The 16,341-nt window shown below is 48.5% G+C and overlaps 1 protein-coding gene and 1 pseudogene across 1 annotated transcript; one reads left to right on the forward strand and one right to left on the reverse strand.

The window, feature by feature from the left end:
- Positions 1-235: 235 nt before the first annotated feature.
- On the forward strand, positions 236-4,810 carry LOC115397085 (tectonic-1-like). The gene is made up of 7 exons (XM_030103258.1): positions 236-275; positions 1,311-1,431; positions 2,401-2,534; positions 2,622-2,758; positions 3,565-3,667; positions 4,148-4,294; positions 4,677-4,810. The coding sequence occupies exons 1-7, from the start codon at positions 236-238 to the stop codon at positions 4,808-4,810; spliced, it is 816 nt and encodes a 271-aa protein (XP_029959118.1).
- Positions 4,811-5,360: 550 nt separating this feature from the next.
- On the reverse strand, positions 5,361-6,707 carry LOC115397094 (RNA polymerase-associated protein RTF1 homolog pseudogene; annotated as a pseudogene).
- Positions 6,708-16,341: the final 9,634 nt, after the last annotated feature.

The raw sequence follows: 16,341 nt of genomic DNA on the forward strand, positions 1-16,341 counted from the left end.
GAGCAGCATTCATTTCTTTTTCCTCCTGCATTGCTTCGAGAGTGGCTTGAAGGCGAGTAGCTTCAACATTTAGGGTGGCTTGAGCAACTTTCAGTTCAATTTCTTTACTTGCAAAGGCAGCCCTGGCTTGAGCAGCTTGTGCTTTAGCTCTTGCTTGTAGGGCCACCAGGCTGGCGCTGGAGACTGAAATTAGCTTTGATCTGCCTGATCTTGATGACTTGGACTGTCTATCATCATGCCGTCTTCTCCGCCGGCCCGCTTCGAGCAACTAACCGGTGAGCACTCGGAAAGAGCCCCATGCGGGCGATTTTCGACACGTTGTCGTTGCAGCGTCTAGCGTAGCGCCTTAAATTTGTCATTGAAATTGACTGATGTCAGCCGTTCCTCGGGACCCCCTTCAGCTCGGGGCCCCAGCCAGTAGCGGCGCCTCTGGCTGGAGAGAAGCAGCTGCTGCTCATTCCGCCTCGGATTTAAACAAACTAACTAACAAACAAACAAACAACAATTCTCGGCAGTGTGGTGGTGGTACAGGATTTCACCCCAACAGGGTCCGTGGGTTTTCATGACCCACCAACCCTACGTAAATGACGCCTCTGCTGTGGATCCTCTGTTAATCAGTTCATCAGGTTTTAATTAGTTGAGAGTAACTACACTTTTGGTATGCAGCTGTACAGTTACTGTTCTCATATTGTTTCAACACCTCATTTGACAGGTATTCTGAATGTAATTCATCTGGGAAAAGAGAGAAAACAAACAAAAATAAAATTAAAGATGAATCTGAATGTTTGTACCATTATTAGTTAAATTTTTGCTGATATCGTGATATCGTTATCGTGATATTTTTTGCCCATGATAATCGTGAAGAGAAAATTTGATATCGTGACAGCCCTAATTTGTAATTCTATTTAATAGATGCAGAAATATAGATGATCACATAGTCCGATAAAGACTGGACATAGTGATTTATAAACAACTGAATATCTATATTTGAATATATATTTTCAAAAAACAATAAGAAATGTGAAAGGCTGTGGTAAAGGAGTGCTAAAGCAGGAAGCATGTGTCACATTATATTTCAACTGCTCAGCTGTGAAAAACCTGCAAACTCGGAAGATTGAAAAATCCAGATTACAACCCATTAAGACACCCTGAGAAAGTAGCTGCTGAACTTCGGCTGGTTGTGATTAGTGTGTGTGTGTGTGTGTGTGTGTGTGTGTGTGTGTGTGTGTGTGTGTGTGTGTGTGTGTGTGTGTGTGTGTGTGTGTGTGTGTGTGTGTGTGTGTGTGTGTGTGTGTGTGTGTGTGTGTCAGTGGACAGGTACTGCCCCTGCGACGCTCTCGGGGATGTGTGTGACATTAACTGCTGCTGTGACAGAGACTGCAGCAGTGAGGACGTGTCTCTGTTCAGCAGCTGCTCGGTCCAGACCGTCAGGTCAGTGAACGTCTCAGCTCCAGGCAGGCTGGGAGGCGTACCTTAAGGTGTGCAAATGAAGGCGAGCAGCCGCTGTGGTGCATCTTATTGGGTATCTTGATTAAATCTCAAAGTGACTGGAGGAAAAAACACACTGAGTAATGAAATTGTATTGTTAATACATTCTCTGTGAGTTTCTCCTGTTTAAAGGTGCTGTAGGCAGGATTCCGCATCTCCGCCATCTTGCTTAGGGTTACCGAAGGAAGATAGTGATTTGAAACCCAGCACAGCCAATCCTGTCCTGTTTTCTCTGACATCACGCCCTTACGCAAGTTAAGCCCCTCCCACAAGAATGTGCGATGAACGCCCCTCGACCAATCACGGTTAGAGCCTCATGGGCTCTTCTGATTGGTCAACGATACCTGAAGCTGTCGAGATTCCTTTTCAGCTCAGAACAGAGACAGATGGAAATGCTGCGCCCTCACGGTAGTGCAATTATGCTACACTCCTAAAGGATTATCAATGGATACTCTAACATTTAATCCAAAGAAAACACAGAAAAATTAGCATTGACTAGTAAAATCCTGCCTACAGCAGCTTTAATGTAGAGTAGAAAGTTACTTTATTGATCCCTGACTGGGGAATTCAGGGTTACAGCAGCCTCAGAAAAAAACCAAAATAAGTATGAAATATCAAATCAGACCGTCCCAGATCATGAGTAACTGCTGGTTTGACTACATTAAGTGTTAGTTGGATGTACAGACTGAAGGAATACGTCTCATGATGGGACTGGCTCTGAAGAGGTGTTCACTGTGTGTTTAGAAATCTCAGGAAATGGAGAAAGGAGGAAGAGGTCAGAGTCACTGCTGTCATGATGGAATAGTGTCTCATCATCCACATACGTGCATCTCAGCAGTCGGTCTTCTGGTTTATTGAGTGTTGGTTTGTCTGACTGGACATGCGGTCTGAGCGGCTGTCCTCCCTTTGCAGCGGCAGCCGGCAGCTGTGCAGCCGAGACGTGGCGTCCTACTCCCTGAGGAGCACCGAGGAGGGATACTCCGAGCTGCAGGCGTCCGTCCGACAGCAGAGCAGCAGTGACGCTCTGTGTGTCCAGTCGCAGAACCGTGAGTGTCTCAGAAAGGCAGTCCGTCGAAACCAGGACGACGAGTCCGATGAGAGGGATGTAAAGCTGCTGCGTGTCTCGTCCTCAGGCTTCGACGGGTTGTCCCACTCCTCGCCGGCTATTCCCACCGACAGAAGCTTTGAGGGGCTCTTCCAGCAGTTCACCAGCTTCATGTTTGGCTCAGAGAGCAGCGATCAGGAGTCCCAGGCTTCCCCGGGATACCAGGCCAGTCACCTGCTCACCTCGTCCTCCTGCAGGCTCCGAGGTGGACGCCACTCCTCCTGTCAGTGTTACCTCTGCTGATCACAGATCAGCAGTGTCGATCAGATGGGGCCATTGATGAGTTTTATCATAGGAAGTAATGGACGTTTCTTGAACTGTCCGTGTCCAGACATCTTCTCTCCAGTCCCTCATGTTCCTCACTCCCACAGCTCGTCCAGGTTCCTCCCTGCTGTGGACACTTCTCTCTGCTCTGAAGCAGCTTCCTGCGTCAGACAGTGACATCTAGTGGCCACAGAGGGTGTATCTAACTAACTAACGAACTCATAACTAGTGATTAGTTAGTTAGCAGAAGCTGACCAGCCAGCCAGACAACTAAACAGTGCAATTTAAGGTATGCAAAGTAGTTTTTAGTGTAGAAAAATAAAATCATTATAAAGTGTTTTATTGAGTGCAGAATACATTTACTACAAGGTGGAAACATTCCCAGAAGCACCAGAGTTGACAGTGCTGAGTGTGTGTTGAGTGTGTGTTGAGTGTGTGTTGACAGTGCTGAGTGTGTGCTGAGTGTGTGCTGAGTGTGTGTTGAGTGTGTGTTGACAGTGCTGAGTGTGTGTTGATAGTGCTGAGTGTGTGTTGAGTGTGTGTTGAGTGTGTGCTGAGTGTGTGCTGAGTGTGTGCTGAGTGTGTGCTGAGTGTGTGTTGAGTGTGTGTTGACAGTGCTGAGTGTGTGTTGAGTGTGTGTTGACAGTGCTGAGTGTGTGTTGAGTGTGTGTTGAGTGTGTGTTGACAGTGCTGAGTGTGTGTTCCAGCTGGGGGACGTGATGCTGACAGCAGGCCAGAGTGGACAGACGGGTGTGTTTCTCCTGCCGGCTCCTGGTCTCACTGCTCACTGTGTGGACAGCAGTCCTGCAGGTAACGGGGGTCCAGGGTCCAGGGTCCAGGGTTCTCTTCCTGTTCCGTGGAGGACAGTTGTTTCTGTTTAAACGGTTTAAGCTGTGTTCGGCTTTGCTTTGTTCTGCGTTTCCAGCTGTGAAGCAGATCATGCAGTGAAGCCGGCCAGCCTGGTTCATTCGTCCTCAGTCCTTTGGATCCAGCTGTTATTAAAGTTCTGTCCTCGCCGCTGGGACTCGCCTCTGGCTGTCAGCCATCCTTGCTTTGTATTTAACATGCTTTATGGCAGCCGCTGTGGCGTGACTTCCTGTTTTATTAGAAAGCGCTCCGGCTGCTCAGACACCTGCAGGCCGTCCAGACCTGGTCCAAAGTGCAGCTCATATAAAAGAGAAGCCAGACTGAGTGACGGCCTCAGAGCCGCTCACACATCCAGGACTCCTAAAGGCAAAGTGAAGCGGAGCGGCTGGTCGTGACTGTTGTTGTTGTTGTTTGTGTCCACAGCGTTCCTGAAGGACCAGAGCAGCGTCTGCTCCCGGCGGCTGGTCCTGGATCAGGACTGCGGCTCTCTGCCTGCTCTCAGCATGGACGCCTACACCAGCATCCGGCTGCTGGCTGTGAGTCCCGCGCTCAGGACCAGATGCTCTCTCAGTTTGATAACTTTAACCCGCAGCAACACACTCAGTCATTCAGCTGCACAGAAGTACAAGGAATTCACTGAAAACTATTGTTTGGAATAAAAATGACATGAAATCATTAAATCTGCATGGTATGATGTTAGAAAACAGAACGACATGGAAATCATTCCAGCTTCAAGTTCAAAACAAGATGTGAAATGTTGAAACTTTAGACTTTTATTGTATTTGAAGCGTCGTCATCAATGTTTTGATGAAATCAGTCAGGAAAATAACAGCTCTGAGACTGGTTGGATACTTCACAGACAGATGTGTAAACGACAGAAGACTGAGTGTCTGTGCTTCCTGCTGTCAGGTTGTTCCTCTGGAGGTGTCGTCAGTCGTCCTGCGGTCTACAGACAACACCGAGACGGAGCTGAAGCTCAGCGCAGGACAGACCGTCAGGCCCTCTCTGACTGAGCCCACGCTCTGCGCTAATGTGGTGCTGAAGGTAACGCAGACCCCACAGACCCCTGATCACATGACGCCCTGATCACATGACGCAGACCCCCTGATCACATGACGCAGACCCCACAGACCCCTGATCACATGACGCCCTGATCACATGACGCAGACCCCCTGATCACATGACGCAGACCCCACAGACCCCTGATCACATGACGCCCTGATCACATGACGCAGACCCCCTGATCACATGACGCAGACCCCACAGACCCCTGATCACATGACGCCCTGATCACATGACGCAGACCCCACAGACCCCCTGATCACATGACCTCCTGATCACTCGACAGACCGCCTGGTCACATAATGATCCCATTCATTGATGAGTGTAATCTGGATTCAGGAATATGGGTTAAAAAACTGTGTTTTGCTCTTGAAACGGCCAGAAGAAGAACATATTAGATGAGAGCTGGAGGCTGTGGAGTGAGGCAGTGTATCCTGGAACATGTATGAACCTCCCAGAGTGACGGGTGGAGGTCAGATGTCTCTTGATAGATGGGTGTAGTTGTGTGTGTTGGACCGAGCAGAACGAGCAGAATCAAGTCACAACTCATTTCCATTTGATTCCGCTGGCCGCATCACATCAGCCCCCGCCTCTTCTTGTAGTCCTCCAGGCTGAAGGACCTGCGGGGGGCGCCGCCGCTCACAGGCAGTGGGTTGGAGCTCACAGGCAGCGACTGTGCTCCTGCTGTGGGAACTTGTAGATCGATGCTGAGATCAAAATCATGAGCTTGAAGCCAGTCTTCTGAGAGCTGAGTGGCTGGCGTCTTCTCCTCTGCGTTGGAAGGATCTGCTGCTGCCGAATTGCTCCGGTACTTCTGGTCGAGCTGAGCGAGGATCGCTCCTCGGGCCAACGGATCTCTGGTGTTTGACATCAGGGTGGGCTGGCACTTCCTCCGCGCGAAAGGATTGTATCCTTCAGCCACCAGGGCTTTCTGAGACGCAGTAAGATTCCAGCTTCTGTTCCTCTGGTTGATGGAGCTGATGTAGGAGATGCTCTGAGTCCGTTTTCTGTCCAGAGCAGCTGCCCTGTCCTCCAGCTCCTCCAGCTCCTTCTGGATGGCCTTCACTCGACCACCATCTCTTCGCTCCTCTGCCACGGCCTTGTCTTTGAGCAGCTGCGTCTTCTTCATGGCGTAATTTGGGGGACCTTTTCGGAACTTGTCTTTTTCTCTGACGATGTCGTCAATGTCTTTGTCGTTAAGCTGGTAGTTGATGGCGTCTTGGATGGACTGCTCCTTCTTTGAGATTTCATCTAGTGTTGGCACCTGCAGGCCAGCACCTGCCATGGCTTCTTTCCACTTTGTGAATTCACCTCCTGTGAACTCCTGATTTGAAACAAACTCCAGCCTGAACACCCGAGCGTCGCCACCGTGCCGTAGGAGTAATCCCTTGTTTGTTCGCGTCGATCCAAGCTGGTAAACCTTCTCCGTTTCTACCACGTCCACAACTTCAGCAACCCTATAAACTGGTGGACTGCTGCTGTTCCCGACCGCTATCCTGACGAAGCAGCCGGTCACGGTGCGAGAGAAGAAGGGCATGTGGCACCAGCGCTCCAGCTTGTGTCTGGACAGGCGGATCTTGTTGAGCTCATCCGGTAGAGAAACAGGCTGAGACTTTGGAGGAGTTTCCTCTTCTTTGTCACTGTCGCACAACGAGCTGTGATCGCTCTGGACCGATGACTTGCTAACCTGCAGAGGCCGACGTTTGGCCCGCAGCCAGACTGTCCTTGACTGTTCTTGGTTGCTCTTGGTCTTCTTCGATCCGTTCGCTGAGCCTGTGGGTGCTGCTGGTCGGCTGACCGGCTCTTTCTGCTCACCAGAGTCAACTCTCTTCCTCTTTGCCGGAGGCATCGACTCGCTGGCTCTGTCTTCAGAGTCGGAGTCGATACTGACTCCACCTTTCCGCTTCTTTCCATTCTCCATGGGTCGCTCAGCTAACCATGGTGGCAGCTCTTGTGGCGGCTGATGGAGGCTTGTTCCTCCTGCTAGCAAGCTACTTGGCTCTGCACTCATGTCTGCAAAAGAAAGAAATACCAGTGAGTTTGAACATAGGAAGATCTGCCAACATTTGTCTCTGGTTTCTAAAGCTTCTGCAGGTAATTTGATTAAAGTTCAGTAAACTCAAAGCTCTAAAGAAAAGATGGACTCTTACTGAAACTGCGTCCGTTGTTTCTCCACTCTGTCTGTCTCGTCATGTCCGTGTCTCTCGTCCGCGCTGCTCAAAAATCGAATGTCAAACCTGTGACTTGAGCTGGCCTGTCTGAACTGATGACATCACTCTCTGATGATGACATCACACAGTCCCAGTGGAACACACTTGTTGTCATGGAGACGGCTCCCGGGTGCAGAGCTCAGTCTGTGTGTAGAACGAGGTTCTAAACTGTGCGTTAAGAAGGAACTTCAGAAAGTGTGTCAGATCAAACAAATGGAGAATGACTGGACTGACTGGAGCGTTTCTCTGGGAAAAGAGAAAGAGTGTCCGATCACTCCACAGGGAGTGATCGGACACTACGTTTTGGGTTCCAGCGTTCTCTAGCCACGATTCAGGCCTGCAAGTTTTTTTTTTTTTTTTTAATTAATTAACGACTTTAAAAAGGGGGTGCCGGCTTTATTTTGGTAAAATATTTGAAGACTGTGAAACTGAGACACTGATTGTGTGAAATATTGTATTTGCTGAAGAAAAAGATTGATTTTTGAACTGTTGTTTACCTTTGTGTTAACTTTCCCACTACAAGGGTACTCATAGCACCTGTTTTAACATAGTCTGTTTTTGTTTACAATTATTTTATTTCATTAAATTGGAAATTTGCTATTTTGATAAAAAGGTTTCTGTTGTGTTTCAAAGAAAAAGTCCCATTCATCCAGTTAATTGTATTGTCCTTAGTAACTGCTTTGGTCCCAGTTTTAAGTTAAAGGCGTTTTATTGACCTAATGATCTCATCCAAAATATCACACCATATATGAGAGTTTAACAGAAATGAACCAAGGGCCCTTTCTCAAAAAGTAGGATTGGAGGGGCTTCACAGTTATTGATCCTTCCTGACCTCTCATCATCACGGCAAAAAAGAGGAACGCCTGTCAGCAGGTTGAAACAAACCACTAAATATGATTTAGTCAAGACATGATGGGAAAACCCAACTAAAGGAGGAATTGTGCCTGGGATCAGGTAACCGCCACGGTTCATTTAAAAGACATCTTGTGGTGCAAATAGGAAAATAAATAAATAAAGAATATCAATAAAAACCAAGCGGTCTCTGGTCCTCCTCCTGCTCCATCCATGAGGGGCGGCTGATGATATGAATCCACATCGACACATGAACTCTGTCACCAGATGTGTTTGGAAGCTTCAGACCTCGCCGGCTGCTTCTCCTGAGCTCTGTCCTGTGCAGCTTGATGCCGTTTCCAGCCGCTTTAACAGCAGACGGAGCTTCCTCTGCTCCCCGGAGGACACAGCGTCTGCAGGAAACAGGACGGGATTCTCAGGACCTCGGACCAGGGTTTGGAAAACCTCTCAATTCATGGATCTGCTGATGGCAGGGAGCTTTTAGCTACAAGCGAGGCGTCGTCGCTGTTTGAACACTGACAGCCAGACACGGTCCGGTGTCTGGGAGCCGCAGGCTGGACCACATCAAGTCCAGAGTCAGGACCAGGAGCAGGACCAGGACCAGGACCAGAACCAGGAGCCGAACCAAGTTCTCATTTCATCTGGTTTTTTTTTCTTAATTTAGCAGGTGTTATCTTATTTTATCAGCTTTCTTTGACTGTTATCAGCTGTTTAATCCAGATAGCCATGAGTCTAACCCACCACAAGACAACAAGGTGACCGAGTCCACATGCAGAATATGAGGAGTGTATAAACTTCGGGGGTGGAGAACATTACAATAAAATTATAATGCAGGCGACTGGTTTGATCATGCGGCGTTCGCGGATCACATGCCGGTCACATGATCTGGTCACATGACCAGACAGCCGCTCGCGCTGTGCGCTCGTAGCTAAGCTACTCGGTTCAAACAGGACGTCAACCATGAAGCTCCAGGTCCATTCTCCACCTCTAACCTGTCAGTCACCATAACCACACAGTTTGTCCTCCAGTCCCCTGCCTGCTACGTGAGGAGAAGCGGCGCTGCCGGCACGAAAAAAACTGCAAATCGTCGCGGCGCAGCCGGCATCGCTGCACTACGATTCCCAGAATGCCTTGGGACCGGTCACATGACCAGACAGCCGCTAAGCGCTGCGCGCTTGTAGCTAAGCTACTCGGACGTCAAACATGAAGCTCCCAGGTACATTATCCACCATCGTGATTAAAAAAAAAAGAAAGCCGCTTTTGGCCGAGTTGGTAAGCAGCTTACAGTCAAGTCCGCACCGACCAACTCGGCCACTCGAGAGCCCCCCCGCCCGCGAGGCCGACTTGGCGAGATGCCGACTTGGCGAGATGCCGACTTGGCTTGATGCCGAGTTGACTGTATCCCGGGGCGGTGCCGAGTTGGCCGGGGCCGACTTGGAGTGGTGCCGACCTGACTGTAAACCGCGAGTGATAACCGGCAACAACAGGTCATACAATACGACTGACAAAAGGTTTGGCTCTTTAAAACTTTGTTGTGAATGCTGTTCAACGTCGTTCTCAAGAATCGCTCCCGAGTTTTTAACATCTGCTGTTAAACGCAGCGACCAAGTCCACGAAAGGAAATCTGTCACCAGTTAACAGGGAAACCAGCTAATCCAAAACACCTGCTCCGCTTCACCTCATGCTCTAACAGCTCACTTTGTGTTAATGTGTTTATGTGCAGATGAGAGAAGCACATTACATTTCCGTTGAGTAAATTCCATCAATATAGTTTCTGTTTTTTATTTTGAAATACATCCCAAAGCAAACGGGAAATGCAAACAAACCCAACACATCGTCCTGGCTTTAAAACCTTCAGTTCAGTCTGTTACCATAATATTCTTTGTGGATTACATTTGTACTGGTCTCACCACCTGATAGGTTACCCAGTCAGTTAAACACAGGGCTCAATAACGCCAGGGAAGCCGGGGCTTGTATTGATGATTTACTGAACCTCAGTGTGAAACTGTAACAAATAAAGGCACATATACAATACATCAGGCGAGTACATACTTTGTAAATACAGTAAATAATAAGTTTTTTCTCATTTACAGTTAATCATGACAGGTAAGTAATTATGAAGTACAGATATGCATAAAAATACACAGCCACAGACAGTCTTCACAACATCTGACTTAGTGAACAACTTAATAACTAAACAATTTAATAACTATCAGTTAAACTTCACAAATAATGTATTCTCAATATTAATATAAACCTTCCGAACATATATACTTACAAACCATGAAGGTCGACAGAGAAAGGAAAAACACAAAAACGCTTCCTCCCCAGCATAGCTGTCAAATTGGTCTCCTAGTTACCGTCACTTCCGCTCTCAACGACGTACTGGAGTGACGTAATGCTGGGACCAAAGAAGCGACCCCACCGCCCAACTGCCAGCAGGGGGCGCCAAACAATATACAGAGAACACAATGAAATCATAAGCAGCGGTCCATATGGGGTCCATAACACTCCCCGTCTGGGGTCTTTCATGACTCCACATAAATGTCATTCTTCACTTAGAGTTCTCAGAAGACAGAAGAAGAACCACTTCAGTAACAGGTCGACAGAATACTGTATGAGCTCCATCTCTGAAGACTCTAATTTCCACTTTTCTGACCTTTCCGTCTTGACTTGGAATGGCTTTCACAATGATAGCCATTGGCCACTCATTCCTTTTGGCCCGATTGTCTTTCATCAGGACAATGTCTCCTTCTTTGAGATTTGGCCTGTTGTCTTGCCATTTGGATCGGCACTGGAGAGAGCTCAGATATTCCCGACGCCACCGGTTCCAAAATGTCTCTGCCAGGCTTTGGACATGTTTCCATTGTCCTTTGAGAAGTTCCGCTTTCCCAAAATCTCCAGGAGGAGAGGGAGGGATGCTGGTTTTCTGGGTTAAGAGCACAGCTGGGGTCAGAATAAGTGGTGCTTCTGGGTCTGACGACACAGGAATCAGGGGTCTTGAATTAGTCACAGCTTAGATCTCAGCCATGAACGTTGTCAGCACCTCGTGAGTGAGACGAGATGATCCATTTTGGAGGAGCATACAGTCTAGGATGTGACGGGCAATCCCAATCATTCGCTCCCACGCTCCGCCCATATGGGATGAATGGGGCGGATTGAAAACCCATCTGCACTGCTGTTCTTTAAGGTACTTCTCAACAGTCACTGAAGTTGAATTCGAGGTATCCATTCTCAGCTCATTGCAAGCACCAATGAAATTAGTTCCGCAATCGGAGTAGATCTGCTTTGCTGGGCCTCGGATAGCAAAGAATCTTCTCAGAGCATTTATGAAGCTACTAGCACTCATGCTCTCGACAACCTCTATGTGTACTGCTCTTGTGCACATGCAACAGAACAGTGCAGCCCATCGTTTACTACTGGCGTGACCTCCTCTGGTACGGCGTGAGACCACCTCCCATGGCCCGAAGATGTCAACGCCCACATAGGTAAAGGGTGGTGCTGTTTGAAGCCGCTCTCCTGGCAGATCTGCCATTTGCTGGTGTTCTGTCTTACCACGAAGCTTTCTGCATGTGACGCATTTGAAGAGGAGGCTTGCAATACACCTTTTAGCGCCAATAATCCAGAACCCTGCAGCACGGATGGCACCCTCTGTGAAATGCCTGCCTTGGTGCTTCACGGCTTCGTGGTGATGACGTACAAGGAGAGTAGCCACATGATGCCGACCAGGAATGAGGATTGGGTTGGTTTCATCTCTCCCAAGGTTGGACTGCGTAATACGGCCTCCCACTCTCAGCAACCCACTACTATCAACGATGGGGCGTAGCTTCCTTAGATTGCTTTGGGAAGGGAGATTTTGGCCTTTTGTAATGCAGCACAGTTCTTTCAAAAAGCACTCATGTTGTACACTTTTGATCACAAGGATTTTGGCTTTCTCCTGCTCTTCTTCGGTGGGGCCTGTACTACAGATATGCCATCCATGGCAAGTATTGTCTGGTGTAGGTTGAGTGAAGGAGTGAGCGACATGGATTAGGTGTGCAACTGCAGTTATGAGTTTGCTCCAAGTAGAGAAACGTTCAAACCTTTCAGTGCTCATTGGTTGCTTCGAAACTTCGGTGCTGCTTGCTGTGATCAATGGACGTATCTCAGCGTCGGTGAGAGGGTTGATGAGGTTGAAGGTTTCTTCATGTTTGAAGAGGTGTTGGGATGGGTTCTGAAGGAATGCTGGTCCAGACAACCAATTTGTGGTGCCAAGTGAGGCTGCGGAAACTGATCTGGAGCCATGGTCAGCTGCATTGCGCTCAGTGGGAACATATCGCCACTGGTCAGGGGATGAGGACTGTCTGATACGCTGCACCCGGTTATTCACATAGACATAAAACCGCCTTTCTTGGTTGTGAATATACCCCAACACCACCTTGCTGTCAGTGTAGTAACTGATACGGTCAAACTTCAAGTCCATTTCCTCCACTACCAGCTCTGCAACCTGGACTGCTAGAACTGCTGCACATAGCTCCAATCTAGGAACCGTGATCTCTGGCAGTGGTGCTAATCGAGCTTTCCCAAAGACAAAGCTGACTTCACATCTCCCATCTTTAGCGGTGCGCTTTAAATAAGCCACCGCTGAAATTGCTTGCACAGAGGCATCAGAGAAGACACAGAGTTCTTTGTCTTGAGCGTCGGAGGGTGAGAATGATGAGTAAGGTCGTGGTATTTGGAGCTTCTGGAGGTCTTGAAGGGAGCTTTTCCATGTTGTCCATTCCTGTTTCATGTCACCCGGTAGTGGTGAATCCCAGTTCTCGGCTCGCTTAGAGAGCTCTCTGAGTAGCAGTCTGCCTCGTATGGTGACTGGGGCCAGGAAGCCGAGAGGATCATATAGGCTGTTGAGTGTAGACAGAACTCCTCTTCGGGTGTATGGCTTCTCATCATCTGGGGTCTGAAAGGTGAATGTGTCTGTGGCAATGTTCCAAGACACTCCAAGACTTCGCTGCAGAGGGAGATCATCTCTAGAGAGGTCTAAGTCTTTAATTTCTTTGGTGCGATCCTCAGGAGGGAATGCCTCGATAACTGCAGGTCTGTTGGAAGCTATTTTGTGCAGCCGAAGGTTTGACACAGCAAGCATTTTCTGAGTGCGCCCAATGACACTGACGGCTTCTGCTTCTGTGGAGAAGGACTTCAGCCCATCATCAACGTAGAAATCTCGCTCTACATACTGTCTGGCGTTGCTGCCGAACTCTGCTTCTCCTTGCTTGGCTGCTCTTCTGAGGCCGTAGATTGCAACTGCAGGGGATGGGCTGTTACCAAAAACATGCACACGCATTCTGTAGTCTATGATTTCATTGCTTGGATTATTGTTACGGTACCACAAGAAGCGTAGATAATCTCTGTGGTCTTCTCTTACTACGAAGCAGTGAAACATGTGCTGGATATCAGCGGTGACAGCCACAAGTTCCTTTCTAAATCTGAGCAACACACCCAACAAGCTGTTGTTGAGATCGGGCCCTGTGAGTAGAACATCGTTGAGAGAGATTCCCTCAAAGGGAGCACTCGAATCGAAGACCACACGGATTTGTTCGGGCTTTTTAGGATGATAGACTCCAAATGACGGGAGGTACCAGCATTCTTGGCCTTCAGGGATTGGTGGAGCTACCTCAGCGTGTTGGTTGACCAGCAGTTTTCCCATAAACTCCAGGTACTGTGCCTTCATTTTTGGCTGCTTCTCGAGAGTCTGATGGAGTGAAGAAAGGCGGCGGTATGCATAGCCTCTGTTGTTGGGTAGCTGTGGTCTAGGGGACCGGAAAGGCAGAGGTGCAACCCAGTTCTTACTGGTGTCCTGATAGCACTCATCCATCCATCCATCTTCAACCGCTTATCTGGGGCCGGGTCGCGGTGGCAGCAATCTCAGCAGAGATGCCCAGACTTCCCTGTCCCCAGACACTTCCTCCAGCTCTTCCGGGAGGATCCCAAGGCGTTCCCAGGCCAGCCGAGAGACATAGTCTCTCAAGCGTGTCCTGGGTCTTCCCTGGGGTCTCCTCCCGGTGGGACATGCCCGGAAAACCTCCCCAGGGAGGCGTCCAGGAGGCATCCTGAACAGATGCCCCAGCCACCTCAGCTGGCCCCTCTCGATGTGGAGGAGAAGCGGCTCTACTCCGAGCTCCTCCCTGGTGACTGAGCTCCTCACCCTATCTCTAAGGGAGCGCCCAGCCACCCTACGGAGGAAGCTCATTTCGGCCGCTTGTATCCGGGATCTTGTCCTTTCGGTCATGACCCAAAGCTCATGACCATAGGTGAGGGTGGGAACGTAGATTGACCGGTAAATCGAGAGCTTCGCCTTTCGGCTCAGCTCCCTCTTCACCACAACGGACCGATACAACGACCGCATCACTGCAGACGCTGCACCGATCCGCCTGTCAATCTCACGCTCCATCCGTCCCTCACTCGTGAACAAGACCCCAAGATACTTAGGGTGAATCCCAATACACCCCCTACCCCTACTTTTAAGCCCTCCCCCTACATTTGCGCGTTCCCGTGAGGGGTAGTGGTGTCCCAATCCATCTTTGCGTGTAGGGGTAGTGGACATAACGAGGGGGAGGGGCCATGAATCTCGCCCTTCAGAGCGAGGGAGATCAGATGCTGACTCGCCGAGCGAGGGCCGGTATAATTTCCCAGAGCGCTTTGCGGCTCCATTTCCAAAACAACAATGGCGACCCCCGGAGAGCGAGAGGACCCGGAGAAGAAAGTTTACAAATGTAAGTATTTAAGTATATGTAAGTATTATTTCGCACGTATTCTTTTTTAAAAAAGTATTGTAATAACTAGTGCTGGGGCCGTCAACGCTGTCAACGCTGTTCACGGTGTTAACGGTGTTAACGGTCGGCGTTTCAACAGCTGTTCAGCGTCGGCTCCATGTCACGTTAACGTTAGTCATTAGCCCTCATATTGCCTGCAAATTTGTCGGATATTTCACATTATTATGATAATAAGGCAACAAGTATGTTACTTCGTACTGATGGCAGAAGCGTCAGCTATGAGAACGCTGTGTTAGCAAGCAAAGGACGTTTATGTCTAACGGTAATCACACATTTCATTCCAGGGACTCCGAATCAAGTCCGACACCTGATAAGGTATCAGACTAGCAAGGAGGACCTCTTCACCAAAAAGAAATACGCTGCTAAAGCGCTATGGGAGTGAGTGATCTAGCTATCTACTTGCCAAATTTTTGGGTGTTTGGGTCCTTACCATAGTTAACATAACTACTATTCATCCCTGTTTTCTGTTAACGTTACAGGAAACTCATCAAAGAACTGGACCTGGAGGGCAAGGTGACCACAGCACAGGTTTCCAAGAAATGGGAAAACCTCAAAAAGAAATATAAGGTAAGAAATGGTAATGTTATCTGCTGAAGAGATGATGCTTAGCAAAAAACTTTCCCATGTATTTATCCTGTGTGTGTGTGTGTGTGTGTGTGTGTGTGTGTGTGTGTGTGTGCGTGTGCGTGTGTGATTTATGCAGGACCTCAAAACTCCCAAGACTGGGTCAGGGACTGACTGTGGGGAAGTCACAGCAGCCACGTGGATCTTCTATGAAGACATGCATGCAGCTTTGGGGGCCAGACCTTCAGTTCAGCCTCCAGTGTTGGTAGCATCTTATGAAGATCCCACACAAATCCTCATGGTAAGTTTCACAGGAAAGCACAATCTCATTCCCTAGTCATTCTTCCTATAGTTAGCTCATGCTATTACTGGTGGTTACTCGGCCCCCAGTCAGTGGACCTAGAGGTCCTGGGCTGGAGATGTGTTAACACACTCCTTTACCTGATGATCTGTATCTGAACTGTCATTTTGTTTTCAGAACATAATCAACCCTCCGCTGTCACCAGTGTCCTCTCCCTCAACTCAGGCGGAAAGCACAGAGGTAATCTATATTTATACATTGATACATTGATGTACCTGGTACCATGATGTTGATGTGTGTGTGTATGATAAGACTAGTCGTGTGTAATCGACATGTGTATCCATCTTATCCATCTATCTCAGAACACTTTGGAAGAGGCCAGCACATCATCAGCCCCCAGCCCTGCATCAGCTGGAAGTGCCTCTGACCCACCACCAACCAGTGCATCTTCCTCAAAACGGGCAGCAGGTCTGCTTCCATCCTCACCACCCCCCAAAAAAAGAAAGAACCCTGTGCTGGACTTCCTGAAGGAGGAGTCTGCAAAGGAACAGCAACGTCATGAGGAGAGTGAGGCGAAAATGGACAGGTTTTTAAGCTTATTTGAGCAGCTTGTCAACAAAATTCCTGATAAGCAGTAGTAGAACACAAACATCCCTACACTGTTCTTTTTTAAGATGGTTATTTCACAGCAATTTATATGTATATATTATAGTTATTTGTGTTCATATTATTGATAATTTATTTGTTCATAGCATTGTATTACGGCATTGTTTTTCGCTTTGTAAGTAGTTACTTCATAATTTAAAGAAACAGCACTTT

This window comes from Salarias fasciatus, chromosome 2, assembly GCF_902148845.1.
Source record: "Salarias fasciatus chromosome 2, fSalaFa1.1, whole genome shotgun sequence".
Lineage (NCBI taxonomy): Eukaryota > Metazoa > Chordata > Actinopteri > Blenniiformes > Blenniidae > Salarias > Salarias fasciatus.